Source organism: Nanorana parkeri, unplaced genomic scaffold, assembly GCF_000935625.1.
Source record: "Nanorana parkeri isolate BGI_ZX_2015 unplaced genomic scaffold, ASM93562v1 scaffold1005, whole genome shotgun sequence".
In the NCBI taxonomy this organism is placed as follows: Eukaryota; Metazoa; Chordata; class Amphibia; order Anura; family Dicroglossidae; genus Nanorana; species Nanorana parkeri.
The window spans coordinates 379,733-396,473 of NW_017307273.1; the positions used below are offsets into that span (position 1 = coordinate 379,733).

The 16,741-nt window shown below is 45.0% G+C and overlaps 1 protein-coding gene across 1 annotated transcript in view; it reads left to right on the forward strand.

The window, feature by feature from the left end:
* The first annotated feature begins 8,289 nt into the window (after window positions 1-8,289).
* Window positions 8,290-16,741, forward strand: part of DNA2 (DNA replication helicase/nuclease 2) — a 36,140-nt gene continuing 27,688 nt past the window's right edge. The window contains exons 1-5 of the mRNA XM_018567077.1: window positions 8,290-8,387; window positions 14,686-14,853; window positions 14,931-15,114; window positions 15,225-15,370; window positions 16,332-16,454. Of these exons, the coding sequence (XP_018422579.1) occupies window positions 8,290-8,387; window positions 14,686-14,853; window positions 14,931-15,114; window positions 15,225-15,370; window positions 16,332-16,454 (719 nt within the window). The remainder of the gene's footprint in view (window positions 8,388-14,685; window positions 14,854-14,930; window positions 15,115-15,224; window positions 15,371-16,331; window positions 16,455-16,741) is intronic.

A 16,741-nucleotide genomic window follows, 5' to 3' on the forward strand; every position in this document is an offset into this window, starting at 1 on the left:
AGCAGCAGAGGGATGAACTCATTACTACTTTCTCCTCCTGTCCGCATGCTCTTTGCACTGCAGCACAACTGATTGGCTTCTTGTGCTGCTTGTAAGAGGCTGATATGCAGTCAAAGTCTAGTACATGCGCTGCTTGCATTTTAAACCAAATGCTCTGAAAGATACATTAATATATACAGAGCTTCACTGAATTTCAGACAGATATAAAAGACCCAAATTATTGGAGCCACTGTATTCATTAATACTTAAATTAATGTATTTTTATAATGCAAGCAGTGTAAGTATCTGAATTTTACTTGGTATCAGCCTCTTGCTGTCCCTGTATAACAGTATTGTACTATGTGAAAGATAGTAGCAGAAGAGGAAGCTCACGGATAAGAGGAGAGAGTGACAGGGATGAGCTCATCACTGCGCTGCTACTCCTTTCAATGTCCAGTCACAGGCTGGGACATGTCCAGGATGACCTGGGCTCATAGAAGTGGGTTATGTGATGCTGGCCATCAGACTGAGGACATGTAGAGCCAGAAAAAAAGTACTGCAGGGAAATTCTCTGGATTGATGACAAATATTGCAACAAAAGCTGTTTTTGTTATTTTATCTTTTAATGGGCAATTCATTTTTATCTTGTTACCTTTAGCTGGACTTCTCCTTTATATTGTGTCCGCATTAAAGAAAACTTTGACAGCAATATGTTGGCTGCCGCCACTGACCTCTTTCCGAAAATATTATTTGCCTGGCTGTCCCTGGTTTGAGTACTTTTAACTCACTGACTTGGAAGTGAAATCCAAATTACTGATCTGCTTACTTAAACAGGTCAGTGAAGCATTGAAGCCAGGGGATAAGGGAGGCAACCAGGCAACTAGCATATTTGATAGAGGTAAGAAATTGCATTTCTCTCTGGTATTTCTTTCAGCCAGGTTTCCTTTTACTAGGTCAGCTGATCATTAGCTAGAAAACGCAAGTATAATGGCCTGTAACCACTAGCAAATACCTCCAATTGGCTTCTAGCTGTAGTACAGTGACAGTCCATGTGACACATTATAGACTGGGTACAGTGTAGCAGCTGTGCACAATGTCATTTGAATTACAATGTAATTTGTAATTTGAAAATGTCTGATCTTGTTGGCCAGCCATGTAGCATTGTCCAGGAGAGCATTCTCTTGTGCATGCAGGGTGGGCAACTCTGGCCCTCCAGCTCTTGTGGAACTATAAGGCATTGCGAGACTGAGAGTTAAGGTGGCCGTACACTTTACAACCCTCGCAAGACGTACGATTACAACCCTCGCAAAAAACATACGATCTGCCCATCTTGGACAGGCAGATCGTACTTGCGATCATCACAAGCTTGCCCCCCTGTGGGGCGGGCTTGCGATGACTGCAATGAGGGGCGGGCTTCCGATGACTGCAAACGTGCAGTGTGCGCGTGCGCACACAGGCCCGTTCGGCAGTTGTCGAACAAGCAGGCCACTAACTCGCCGAGAATCGTACAATTCCCGGCTGGTTTTCCAGCCTGCTTGTTCGACGGAAGACGTGCGACCGTACAGTAGAAACGGTCGCACGCCTTCTATACACTGCACGATTATCTTATCGTATTATCGATCGCGGGATTTCCCGCGATTCTCGTGCGAGAATCGTGCAGTGTATGGGCACCTTTACAGGTATGACTCAAAGAGGCAGAGGCATGTTGGGATTTGTAATTAAAGAGCATCTGGGGGCCCGAGTTGCCCAATCCTACTCTTGTGTCGGGATTAGAGGCTGGGAAAGCTCTTGTGTGACTGTTGGCTCTGGTAATTGTTGTTACAATTTAACATGTCCCATCAGAATGCGCATTGCTAAAACTGTACATACAGAGGGGCGATTCAATAAGGCATTTGCACCACCTTTCTGGCCATGTGTATGTAGTCGAAAACCCTGCAACATTTCCATTGTTATTACTGGCGTGTGTGTAAATTCAAGTAGTTCTTCTTTGCAACACTTCTGGGTCTATTCTATATGAATTTACATTGCTTATTCCTCCAATGAAATTGCAGGTCCTTTTGTTCTGTGTGAGTTACCCAACTGTTGTGAGAATAAGGCAAAATTAAAAGTTTTCAATAAGTTCAGTCATAAAGAACAAAGTGAATAGGGAAAATCCCACATTATGGCCACTAGATGGAGTTGAGGTCCATAGGAAGTAAAAACATGATCTCGTTACTGACATGTATTTATTTATGATTCTCAGCTCCATCTAGTGGCCATAATGCGGTATTTCCCCTAATTACTGTGTTCTTTGGCTGAAACTATTGAAAACCTTCGACCCGAAGAGAAGATACAGTAAAAACATTAAAATTTGCACTATTCTCACAACAGTTCATTAACTCACACAGAGCGAATGTACAATCAGTTTGATTGGATGAATAACTATGCCCATTTTTTTATAAATAGGCTCTTTTTTAACTACATGGCACTATTATTAAAACAGATTCATAAAGAAATAATGCCATTTCAGTGATGAGGAAAGTGGAGGTAAATAAAACCTCCTGCATGGTTGAATAAGTTGTTGATTTGAGTTGCATGTGTAATTTTTTTGTATCTTTCAGACAATTATGTGACAAAATGTATTTTTAAAGTGGAACTACAACCTCCTACCTCTTACAGCCAAGGAAGGGGCCATCTTAGTCTCTATTCAGATTGCAGTTGCCATGGTGTTGTCTGCATATAGAGATATCAGTTATGACACCAGCCATTTTTAGGGCTTGAACGTTTGGTTAAGAGCTGAAATAAGCACACTGGCAACCTTGGCATATGGCATGCTTTAAAAGTAACATTACATCGCTGGGTGACGTTCCTCTTTAAATTTTTCTGATACTGCTATGTGATACGTTTCCATTACTCTCCCAACTTCTCCAAATGGCTGCCTGTAAAACGTCGCCACTTCACAGGAGAGATGCTTGAGTAGGTTTTGGATGAGTTGAGACAGATTTGAATTAATCTTATTGATGCGTTCATGAATCTGGTGCAAGTTCTGCCATTTGTCGCACTGCGACGAGACAGATTCTTGAAGAGTATCCACAACAGTGTTTATTATTTCTAGGGCCATGACCTGCTTGTCTTCCACCATGGCTTATTTCCCTTATTATAAGCATATCAGAAGTGTACTTCCATGTAGTACAAGCTTCAGCTGCAAGCCATTGTTGACTTGAGTTTGGCACTGATGTTAATGGAGCTTAATGAGGAACAGCAACTCAGTCCTATTCACGCTGTGATAAATGAGGCCAATAGAAATCTATGTGCCTCTGTACAATATATATGTAAATCACATGACCATGTGATCAGAGGAATGATTTAGGAACCTTGAAAATTCCACATGGCAGAACCTGCACTGTTCTCCATCAGACATGTGTGATGAGGGAGAGAGATCCCCTTTAATTTCTATGTGGAGTTGATGCACCTCAGCTAGTTGCTTGGCATCTGAGCTGAACCAGTGGCTTCAGTAGTTCTTGTGTCCCTGAATCATGGCGAGTGAGTGCATCTGGAACGCTAACATCCCTTGCTGGAGGGGTGTTCCCGGTCTTTGACTTTGAACAATTGAAGGCAGAAGCTGCCAAGTAACTACCGGTAGCACTTTCAGAAGGGTGATGGCCCACGTTTCTCATTGTACAAGCATAGTTGATTTGAGCTTTATGAATGCAGTTTCACCAGTTTGACATATATTTAAATAAATTGTCCTTTATTTTATCACCGTTGTTTTTATGTCCATGACCAAGACTGTGTTTGTTTGTTTTTTTATATTGCTGGAGATATAACCTTAAGATTTTGAATAGAGAACATTAAATCTTGAATTCTATGTGTTTTTTGGCATTTAAATGAAAATGTCATTGTGTTTATCAGAAAGTTGATTTGAGTCCAAGATATTTCTGTCGGCTGTGTTTTGTTCAGTTAGCCTAGAAAGCGGTAGGTCCCTCTGCACTCCTTACAGCGTTCCCGGCCCAAAGTGCAATGGTGGTGCTCGCAGTGATAATCACGGATGACGCCGTGCACATCAACAGTAGAAAGCAGGAATCGCCAGTAATGAATGTCCATTTATTCGGACCAGTCGTCGCAAGCGAAATACCAACGTTTCGGGGCCGCACAGTGTTGCATTATTGCCCTGATGAAGGGACCCTTGCGGCCCCCGAAACGTTGGTATTTAGTTTGTGACGACTGGTCCGAATAAATGGACATTCATTACTTGAACTATATTTACGGAGTGCTGGTGATTCCTGCGTTCTACTGTTCAGTTAGCCTTCAACTGTTGTTATATTGTAGACGTAAGAATGAAAGCGCCAACATTTCATCCTTGGGTTTCATTGCATTTCTTTTTAGGTATTTGTTGTTGTTGTTGTTGTTGTTGTTGTTTAGATCCACCTGCCAGTTTTTCAGGTGGACCTAAGCAAGATGGAAGAAAAAAACCTAAACGCACAGATGTCACCAGAATGACATCTGTTCCGTACTGCTCTGATTAGCAGGAGATCTGTGCACAGACCCTCTGGTGATCGGAACACATGCCGCCCAGGTAAGAGGGGCTTCAAGTAAGGTAAGCACAGTACAAATTTAAATTTGCACAGTGGATACCACTGTTGGCACCCTTCCACCCATGGGTTGAATGAAAATAATAGACATGTGTATATGTATTTTATTTTAAGAACAAAACGGTTAGTTATTGGGGATTTGTAGTTCTCGTTGTTTGTCAATCAAAGAACATTATTGTCATGCCCTCACATAATCATTTCATTATGTTCTGCACACTGAAGTCTTAATTTCACCATCATAATTTGCACCTCATGAAAACTGAAGAGTGAATTCACGGTTAACTTGGCATTATACAAGCAATAGTCGGAACTGCCACCCTTTATAGCTTTATATACAGATGTAATGCAGGTAAGGGCTTCTGTTGTTACCATGGAGAGTAATTAAAGCCGAAATCCCAGTCCTCCCTTCCAACCCATGACAGGGGTTCTAACCCATCACCACTCTATCGAAATCTAAAAAAGTTTGCCATCGGTTATGCTTTAAGCCCCATTCACACCTGCAAATGGGGCCGATCGCATGAGTCTCATGAATTCCTCCTTGATGCTCGTGAGCTGCTGCAGGCGGGATGCGCTATGATACAGTGGCAGCAGCCACCATCCGCAGCTGTTCACATGTAAGTGCACCGGCTATGATTTCCTGCACACCACCGCACCTAAAACGCAAAACTGTTTGCATGCGGGCGCATTCATCCGCAGGTTATCGCAGCCTCTGTGATTACATGTGAACAGTTGCGGTGGTGGCAGCTGTCATTGTATTGTACAGTGTCTCACAGAGGGAATCATGTGATCGCAGATATAAATGGGGACTTAATGGCCCCACTCAAATAACACCAATATGATCAGTTTAGTTCCCGGCCCCCTTTCCCTGTCATCTTTGTTGCAATAACACATTATAATAAAATGTTGCACTTTAAGCTATCGGCACAGTACGTTACGTAACCTTTTTCTTCAGCCTTAAAATGTGTCGTGGTTGAATGTAACAGACTGAAGGTTCACCATTTCAGAACAAGTGATCACATACATGATTGATTTTGGCTTTGTCTGTCAATAGATATCTTTCTGATGAGTTTTGTCACTTTCTATCTCCATTTCCTGATATGAATGTGTGGGTTAGTTATTATTCATCATGTCCAGTTTGCCCAGTATCAAAGTTTTTAATGTATAAGTGATGTCATGATGTCTTGCATTTAGCAGTCGGCGCCATTTTCCTGGAGGCTCTATAGTTTAGTAGCATCTGGACTAATGACAGTGACCAGTGTTCTAAACCTTTTTACACAGGTACATTCTTTTCTCTGATCTTGTATTTATTTTTACACATGAACAGCCTTTTTTTCAGTATGTATGTTCCTTTTATTTTGTGGTGTTATAATAAAGTTTTCTGATTTTTGTCAATAGTGTGAGATGATTGGACAATAAAATGATGATACACTTCTCGCATTGCTGTGTTCTTTTCTTTTCATTGAAGTGGAACTTCACCCCTTGTGTGAAATAGTTTTTTAACCCCTTCTTACTATTTATACTCCAGATATGCTCAAGAAACCTTCTCACACACCCAGTGACTCGAGCATTGATCTGTTATGATCCATCGCTGCACACCAGGTAACATGCCACCATCTCCGTTTCTTGGTCCTCAGGAGCTGGCTGGTTCTTGCAGCCACCCCCTGATGATGTGGCACCTGGTCCTTCCTCCTGTAATATGTCATGCCATGTCCCGTGAGGTTACAATAGCAGGGGTCACACAAGAATGGAGGCAGAGGACGGTGGGAAGGTAAATGAGCACAAGTAAAGTGAAGTAGACAGTGACCATGGCCAGTGACCCCATCATCACGTACTTGTACTGCCAGAACTACTGCACCACACCATGGTACCTGTATCACCAGAACTACTGCATCACACCATGATACCTGTATCGCCAGAACTACTGCATCACACCATGGTACCTGTGACACCAGAACTACTGCACTGCACCATGGTACCTGTACTTCCAGAACTACTGCACTACACCATGGTATCTGTACTTCCAGAACTACTCCACCACACCATGGTACCTGTACTGTGAGAACTACTCCACCACACCATGGTACCTGAACTGGGGGAACGACTGCACCACACCATGGTATCTGTACTTCCAGAACTACTGCACTACACCATGGTATCTGTACTTCCAGAACTACTCCACCACACCATGGTACCTGTACTGTGAGAACTACTCCACCACACCATGGTACCTGAACTGGGGGAACGACTGCACCACACCATGGTACCTGTACTGCCAGAACGACTGCACCACACCATGGTACCTGTACTGCCAGAACGACTGCATTACACCATGGTATCTGTACTTCCAGAACTACTCCACCACACCATGGTACCTGTACTGTGAGAACTACTCCACCACACCATGGTACCTGAACTGGGGGAACGACTGCACCACACCATGGTACCTGTACTGCCAGAACGACTGCATCACACCATGGTACCTGTACTGCCAGAACGACTGCACCACACCATGGTACCTGTATCGCCCGAACGACTGCACCACACCATGGTACCTGTATCGCCCGAACGACTGCATCACACCATGGTACCTGTACTGGCAGAACTACTGCGCTACAGCATGGTACCTGTATCACCAGAACTACAGGATCACACTATTGGGGTGAGATTTGGGCTACTCAGCATTCCCGGGATCTCGATGGAAGGATGATGTCACCCCCTGCAGTATGGAAGCCAGGAGTGAGGTAATATATTTACCTCTCCCCCCCCCCCAAAGGTTTTCACTTTTGGACTGCCATGCAGCGTTTTACAAGAGGGAGGGGGCATTCTAATTAAGCAGACCTTGCTTGGCGTGCCAGGTTTACTTTAAGGGCTTGTTTACACCAGCATGCATGCAAAATGTGCGTGTGCTGGTGTGCACTGTGTAGAGGTGGTACAATGCGTTGTTAGAATGCATCACAGTGTATACTTTTTTAGAAATTTATTAAGGCGACACAAAATGACACTTTGTTCAACTATATGTACCGCAGCGTGTTGTGGTGCACACAATGCAGACATGCTATGATGTATTTTTATTCAGCACATTCCAACACTGTAATGGTGTGACCAGGGCTTCTAGAAAACAGTTGAAAATGTCCTATGTACCCTTGGGTTAAGTCTGCCCATCTATGTAAGTCAAAGCACTTTAACTTATATGGTGTGAACAAGAAGACCTAAAGCCTGTTTTGGATGCAGTGGGAAGGAGTTCATATTTCTATTAGGTTCTATCTCTGTCTGTGACCCCTCTGTGTAGATTTCCCATCACTTCCTGTCCCTGCAAGAAATAGATCATGACACCTTCCCTCTTGTAGCTTGTATAGTGTTCGTGTTCACATCGTTTGGCTACTTTTGGAACACGTGATAACCAAACAACTTTCTAGAGCCGCCCAGCTGACAACCCGCAGGCCGTGAAGTGTCAGTCATTGCAGCTGGCCCCGCCCTCAAGCCTGGCTGAAGTGTCAGTCATTGCAGCTGGCCCCGCCCCAATCATATGTGAAGTGTCGTTCATTGTAGCTAGCCCCGCCCTCAAGCTTGTGTGAAGTGTAATTCATTGCAGCTGGCCCCGCCCTCCTGAGCACGTTTCTCCTTCCGATTTGTCCCGCTCGTCTCGCCGTCCTGACAGCGCGGGATGAATGAATGTGCGGCTGGGGTTGGAGTCCAATGACAAGCAGTGGTGAGTGCCGAGGAGGGAGCTGTACCGGCCATGGAAGGGAAGTACGCCGAGCTCCCCACCGAGGAAGACTTGATGGAGATGATGATGGAGAGGAGCTTCACTGAGCAGGACGTGAAGCATGAGGACAGGTAACCCTATGGGGGTGATGTGCTAACAGAACACAGAGAAGAGATGATCCCTGGATGCTTTCAGGCTCTAACAGGGGCACCATCATGGCTGTTATATAAGTCTGCTGGTTTTAGCAAATTCCACTCATAACTGTTATTTCAGGGTTTGATGGATTCCAATTGACCAGAACCAGCTGACAGTGTTCTATTGCTGAGATCCGGGGTCTGCACACAGCTGTGCTCATCAGAACCTATCCCAGCAGATCGATGGGACACACACAGCAGTGCTCATCAGAACCTATTCCAGTAGATGGAGGGGACACACACACAGCTGTGCTCATCAGAAACTATCCCAGCAGATGGAGGGGAAACACATCAGTGCTCATCAAAACCTATACACACACACACACACACACACACACACACACACACACACACACACACGAACCTATCCCAGCAGATCGATGGGACACACAGCAGTGCTCATCAGAACCTATCCCAGCAGATGGAGGGACACACATAAGAGATGGCAAGTTTGGATCTTGAAATGAATTGGTTCTTCGGTTCACTTGCGGAGTTGGCTGACAAGGGAATGGAAGCTCTGGAGGTGTCTGAACCTTCATAAAAGATCCGAATCAGAAGACTGATTCAGAGAATGGGGGCAGCTCCTTGGGGAACATTGATCAGTGCCTTGGCTCAGAGATGTCACAAGTTTGGTTTGATGTCAGACCAGCCATTCTATCAGCCAATGTCATCACTTCTGGTGACGCGCGATCAGCTGTGACAGCAAAAAGTGTGTTCCTGCGCATGCGCTACACATTCTGATGCGGTCAGATTTGTCCATAGTCTGTACAGCGCATGGGTGGGAATAACAATACGACTTTAGTACCCGTGGTAGTAAATCCAATCGTTATTGCCCTCTAAACACTAAGGACAAATCTGACCGCTACCAATGTGACATCAGCTCATCAGAGTGTCACCAGAAGTGGCTGATCTGATAGAATAGCTGGTCTGACATAAAACCAAACTTGTGACATCTCTGACCCAAGGCACTGATCACAGGAACGTTCCCCAGGAGCTGCCCCCCTTCTCTGAATCAGTCTTCTGATTCGGATCTTTTAGGAAGGGTCAGACAGCTCCTGAGCTCCCGTTCACTTGCTTGTCAGCCGAATCAGCAAGTGAACCGATGATTCGATTCATGAATTGGTTAATTTGAATGAACCATTCAAAATGAACCGATTAGTTTCTAAGATCTGAACTTCCCATCTCTAACATGCACAGCAGCAGAATCAGCATTAGATTTAGTTGTAGGTGGAGCCCACATGGCTCCACCTACAACTAAATCTAATGCTGATTCTGCTTTTGGAACCCATTTACTTGTGAAGTTCTTGTGTGTTAATGCATGTTTGGTAGAGTACACTGTGTCCTGCGCTAAGGTATTTATATTGAACAGGCTGCCAACTCACAAGAACAAACAGGAAACCAACATGAAATCTTCACTCTGATGCAGCACACCACAGCACAGGGTAGTGATATACTGTGCATTGTGGTGTGCTCTGATACGTGTGTGTAGGAGCCTCGCCGCCTTAGGGTGTCTTGTGGGAAGACATGTTATCACATTACAAACAGAAGTGTAAGTTGGCAGTAAAAGATGGTTCCTGTGCAAGTAATTAGCATTCTATTTCCAGGTCTATTAATGCTGAATGTATACTATTCATCACTCTGGGGCTGCATGGGGTTTGTACATGTCCTGATTGCTGAGATCTGAGCAGGGGAGTCCCACTCCTGCACTTCCTGCAGTTCCTCAGTGTCCCAGCTCTGTACACAGGTGAGCTCCAATGTCCTGATTGCTGAGATCTGAGCAGGGGAGTCACACTCCTGCACTTCCTCAGTGTCCCAGCTCTGTGCACAGGTGAGCTCCTAAGTGCTGGTTGCTGAGATCTGAGCAGTGGAGTCAGGCTACTGGACTTCCTCGATGTGTCCCCGGCTCTGTACACAGGTGAGTTCCTATGTCCTGATTACTGAGCAGTAGAGTCAGGCTACTGGACTTCCTCGATGTGTCCCCGGCTCTGTACACAGGTGAGTTCCTATGTCCTGATTACTGAGCAGTAGAGTCAGGCTACTGGACTTCCTCGATGTGTCCCCGGCTCTGTACACAGGTGAGTTCCTATGTCCTGATTACTGAGCAGTAGAGTCAGGCTACTGGACTTCCTCGATGTGTCCCCGGCTCTGTACACAGGTGAGTTCCTATGTCCTGATTACTGAGCAGTAGAGTCAGGCTACTGGACTTCCTCGATGTGTCCCCGGCTCTGTACACAGGTGAGTTCCTATGTCCTGATTACTGAGCAGTAGAGTCAGGCTACTGGACTTCCTCGATGTGTCCCCGGCTCTGTACACAGGTGAGTTCCTATGTCCTGATTACTGAGCAGTAGAGTCAGGCTACTGGACTTCCTCGATGTGTCCCCGGCTCTGTACACAGGTGAGTTCCTATGTCCTGATTACTGAGCAGTAGAGTCAGGCTACTGGACTTCCTCGATGTGTCCCCGGCTCTGTACACAGGTGAGTTCCTATGTCCTGATTACTGAGCAGTAGAGTCAGGCTACTGGACTTCCTCGATGTGTCCCCGGCTCTGTACACAGGTGAGTTCCTATGTCCTGATTACTGAGCAGTAGAGTCAGGCTACTGGACTTCCTCGATGTGTCCCCGGCTCTGTACACAGGTGAGTTCCTATGTCCTGATTACTGAGCAGTAGAGTCAGGCTACTGGACTTCCTCGATGTGTCCCCGGCTCTGTACACAGGTGAGTTCCTATGTCCTGATTACTGAGCAGTAGAGTCAGGCTACTGGACTTCCTCGATGTGTCCCCGGCTCTGTACACAGGTGAGTTCCTATGTCCTGATTACTGAGCAGTAGAGTCAGGCTACTGGACTTCCTCGATGTGTCCCCGGCTCTGTACACAGGTGAGTTCCTATGTCCTGATTACTGAGCAGTAGAGTCAGGCTACTGGACTTCCTCGATGTGTCCCCGGCTCTGTACACAGGTGAGTTCCTATGTCCTGATTACTGAGCAGTAGAGTCAGGCTACTGGACTTCCTCGATGTGTCCCCGGCTCTGTACACAGGTGAGTTCCTATGTCCTGATTACTGAGCAGTAGAGTCAGGCTACTGGACTTCCTCGATGTGTCCCCGGCTCTGTACACAGGTGAGTTCCTATGTCCTGATTACTGAGCAGTAGAGTCAGGCTACTGGACTTCCTCGATGTGTCCCCGGCTCTGTACACAGGTGAGTTCCTATGTCCTGATTACTGAGCAGTAGAGTCAGGCTACTGGACTTCCTCGATGTGTCCCCGGCTCTGTACACAGGTGAGTTCCTATGTCCTGATTACTGAGCAGTAGAGTCAGGCTACTGGACTTCCTCGATGTGTCCCCGGCTCTGTACACAGGTGAGTTCCTATGTCCTGATTACTGAGCAGTAGAGTCAGGCTACTGGACTTCCTCGATGTGTCCCCGGCTCTGTACACAGGTGAGTTCCTATGTCCTGATTACTGAGCAGTAGAGTCAGGCTACTGGACTTCCTCGATGTGTCCCCGGCTCTGTACACAGGTGAGTTCCTATGTCCTGATTACTGAGCAGTAGAGTCAGGCTACTGGACTTCCTCGATGTGTCCCCGGCTCTGTACACAGGTGAGTTCCTATGTCCTGATTACTGAGCAGTAGAGTCAGGCTACTGGACTTCCTCGATGTGTCCCCGGCTCTGTACACAGGTGAGTTCCTATGTCCTGATTACTGAGCAGTAGAGTCAGGCTACTGGACTTCCTCGATGTGTCCCCGGCTCTGTACACAGGTGAGTTCCTATGTCCTGATTACTGAGCAGTAGAGTCAGGCTACTGGACTTCCTCGATGTGTCCCCGGCTCTGTACACAGGTGAGTTCCTATGTCCTGATTACTGAGCAGTGAAGTCGCACTCCTAGACTTCCTCAGTGTCCCCAGGCCTGTACATAGGTGAGCTATTATGTCTTGATTGCTGACATGTCAGCAGTGGAGTCAGGCTACTAGGCTTCTGTGTACACAGGTTTTATGAAGGGATGCACTGAAATTAAATTTTAAGCCTGGAAGTAAAAAAAAGAAATTAAAAAAAAATGTAAAATAATTTCTTCATTTATGTTATATTTATTTAGGCTCTCCATCCTGACCTGGCTGTTGCAGGAGGCCGGGCACAGCTGTACATGAGAAGAGCTCGGCCTCCTATGACAACTGGCAGTTGGCCTCCTGACAGTTTCTCTCCTCCCCACTGGGCACTGGTCTGTGTCTCCTCCAATCCACTCTGCCAACACAGGTGGGGGAGAGCAGCGGGCATCGGAGGGGACACAGACCAGTGTCCAGTGGGGAGGAGAGAAGCTAGGGGTGCGCTGAATTTTTGGTTGTTTTGGTCCTATCAGCATTTTACCCATAGTACCATTTTCGGATGAAAGTTCGGTGCATCCCTAGTTTTTATGACATTGCAGCAGATGATGATTTTGTGTTCAGAGATGACTGTTCATCTTGACAGAAGGAATTGAATTGGTGGTAGCAGAAAATCCTATCACTGTTTTAAAAAAAACTGATTGTTTGATTAAATCCGCCATGTTGAGTGATCAGTTTGTGAGAGAAATGATCCTTCTGTTGAAGCAATTGTTATGTTGGATATTTGCAGAATTATGTGTAAAGCCAGAATCGGACATCTCCTGTCGTATTCTCTTCTCTTTTCCCCCGGGCACTCATGTATGCTGAGAAGTCATCGTAGGCTGAAAACAGGACTATATTTTCTCCCATTCAACATGTAGACTGAGAAATTTACATTGCCGGCTATTGTATGTAGACAGCTGCAGAACATGCAGCTGCCTGAATACCCGAACAGTAACTGCATCGGATAGGACACAGTCACCGTTCAGCCATTCATTTTCATCATGGTCCAGTTCATTTGTAAGCTAAATGGTGGACACCAAAACTCTCATTCACATATATTTCTCAAAAGCCACAAAGGATTTAAGTAGGGTTGCAACTAATAATAATTTTCATAATCGATTAGTTGGCCAATTTATTCCGATTAATCTGGAATTTTTTTTAAAATACCATCCTTAATTTAAAATAAAACATACAAATGCAGTGCTAAAAACATAAAGTTTACTTTAGAATAAAACTGCATGCACAATTTTTTGCAATTGCACTGGAAAGTATGCCAATACAGTACCATGCATTCCAGTGCTGGCAATCACACTGGGTGGGAGGCACATTTGGAGTGCCATTGAAATGAATGGCACTGCATGCACCTCCTGCAGCAGGGTTGGTTAGGCTGAAAATGACTTTTTTTACCACCTTCATTATTTGTATGTATTATTCATTAATTGTATGGTAAGCACTTGGTGCTTGAATAGCTTCAGCCAGCAAATGACAGCTGTCAGTGGCAAGATTCCGCCGATAGCAGCTAAATGTAAATACAGCAGCTAGTGCACTGGTGCAATAGCCAGCCTGCTTTAGGCCATTTCAAATTGCAATAGCAGGCTGGCTATTGCACCTGCCCAATGCTTGCTGTGCCCTCCCAGTGTGGAGGAGAGAGCTAGGGTATCCAACCAACTAATCGATACTGAAAATAGTTGACAACAGTATCGATTAGTTGGTTGCAGCCTTAGATTTAAGTCCATTTTGTGTGCTCCAGGTGCTATTACAAACCCAGTTATTACCAAAAGTAGCAGTGACTTCATCATATTGCCTGTGCAGAGAGCAGACCTGTGGCAGTGATCCAATACAGGCTGCCTGCAGAAAACTACAGAAGGTTGTGGAGACAAGACCAGTCGCCCTACACAAGGTGAGAGCAGCAGTGGCTGGTCTCTATTACAGGAAACTCTTGCATAGAGGGAACGTTTCACACTGAATTACTGCACAGATATTGAAGAAATACACAAAGCACACTAAGATTCAAATAAGGATACACATGCACCTTATAGTAAAACCATTTTTGCTTATCTCGGTGCAGCAATCTATTGAAATTCAAGGCATCAATGGCCAGCACTATTCTGGCCCTACCTCTGTACAAATACTGGTATGCTGTGGCCACTGTAACCCTCATGGGTTTTGGTATGTGTACCTGCAGAGACGTCCCTTGTCACCTGTTATGTCCTCAGCCCTGATGTCTGTGTGAGGAATTTTTAAAATCCCTGTTAGGTTTTTATTGCATTCTGTTTCACTGCTCATTTTTGCTTCTAGTTTGCAGACTAGATGAGTCTACATAAGGCTACATAGTGTAATGTTCACCTATTAAGTTTAATGTGTTCCTTCCAGTTCCAGGTCTCTGAAGAAAATAATCCCCAGGACTAAACTGTGCAGAGGCTTGTACAACAGATACTGTGTGCTGGATGTAAAAGAGGTATATGGACGCAGAGAGGAGAAACATCTCACTATTACAGCCAGCCAGGAAGGAGAGGATACAGAGATCTGCATTCTCAAGGATGACTGGTACATCTCCTATGAGATATTTTGTTCCAAGTATCACATAAGCTTTTTGTTCCAAGTTCTTATTCTTTTTCTCACAGGGTTGATCTGCATGTAAAGCCTGGTGATATAATACATCTTGAGGGCAACAACACACAGAATACATGGACTGTAGACAGGGACTCTGGCTATCTTATTTTATACCCTGATCTTCTCATATCCGGTACCAGCATAGCAAATGCCATACGATGTTTGAGGAGATCGGTGTTAGGTGAAAAATTTAAGGTTCGTCTTTGGGGTTTTTTTTTTTGTGGTTTGTGCTTTTTTTCTTTTTTTGTATTTAAGTATTTAATGCTTTTCGGTACATGTCAGCATCTTTTATTGAACGTTTGCAGGCCTCCGATAAAGGATCACGGCAAATGCTGATCGGCACCATCTTGCATGACATCTTCCAGAAAGCAACTACGCGAGGGTTTGGCAGTGATGTACTGCAAAAGCTTGCTCTTCAAACTGTGCATGGACCCAAATATCTGAAAGAAATGTAAGTAACTACTTCATCCTTTGTCGGGGCAGAGCAGACAGCATCATTTGTTGGTTGTTTGCTTGTGCAACTCCACTTATACTTTTTTCACTGTGGGTTAGAAAGAACCTGGTTGTTCTAGACCAGCGTTTCTGAACCTTTTTCAGTTCATGGGACATTTTAAAACTATGTCAAATCTCGAGACACGCCAGTCTGAAATGTAAAAAAAGTAAATGTAAAAATGCTGTGTGGTTCCTCCAAAATCCTTACCAGACCTTCTTCCCTGATAGGGGACTGGTATGGATTTTAAAGGGGGATCCCATGCAAAAACAAAACAAATTGCAGAACTTCACATCAGAGTGCTTCCTTCCTTTTTCATCAGAGTCTGCCTTCACATCCATCTTTACCTGAGGCGGTCGCCTTTCATCTCATAGTCCCCCTCCTCTTACACCAAAGCCCCCTTCACATGACATGAGACCCCTCTGCACCCCACCCGTTCACATGATACTCCTCTGTCATCCCCTTCACATGAGACTCCTGTTTCCCCTTCACTTGAGATTCTTCTGTCATCGTCATCCCTTTGCACGAGACACCTCTGTCCCCCACTTCACACAAGACTCCTCTATCCCCTAAGGACCCTGGTTGAGAGAGGCTGTTCTAGGCATCCCACACAGCTTTCAGAAGATTTCATACAAGTTGTCTAGTCTGTGCCTGAACATTATTTGTAGGGACTGATGTGAATGTGTGCACTATGTAAAGCGCTACGTAAATTGTCGGCACTGTATAAATTCCTGTAATAAATTAACAAAGATTTAATGAATTAAACTATATATAGTGATTGTTGCAGTGATTCTGTAAAGTGGAATTCTGCCCTGTAAATTGGACTAACCCAACTAGCCAATTCCTCGTATGTTGTCTGCTGTTTTGGTCATGTTGATGTGTGTTTGTACATCTTTTTTTTCCCCCAAATAACCATTCTCAGGTACCAGCTGAACTTAAACCAAGCTGATATAATGCAAGACGTAGAAGAATATCTTCCATCTTTTGAAAAGTGGGCAAGTGACTCTCTGATCCCTGCCCACCAACAACTAGCGACACTGAACTTGTAAGCTATCCTACTTATAACTGGCATGTATAACATATACTGGTTCTTGATTATGCAACAATAGGATTAAGGGCCCAGTCACACCATATCCAGTGCGTTCCACCATGGTTCGAGCCGCGTTCTTGGATGTAAGGGGGCATGGCATGCCATGTCAGAGGCACCACAGACACTCTCCCCACCCACATTGCTATCATCCGCACCAGGACATGTATTACTGGAATGCCCTGCATTCCGGTGCAGTGCGATCGGAAAAAATACTGCATATTTAGAGGCACGATCTGTAGCCC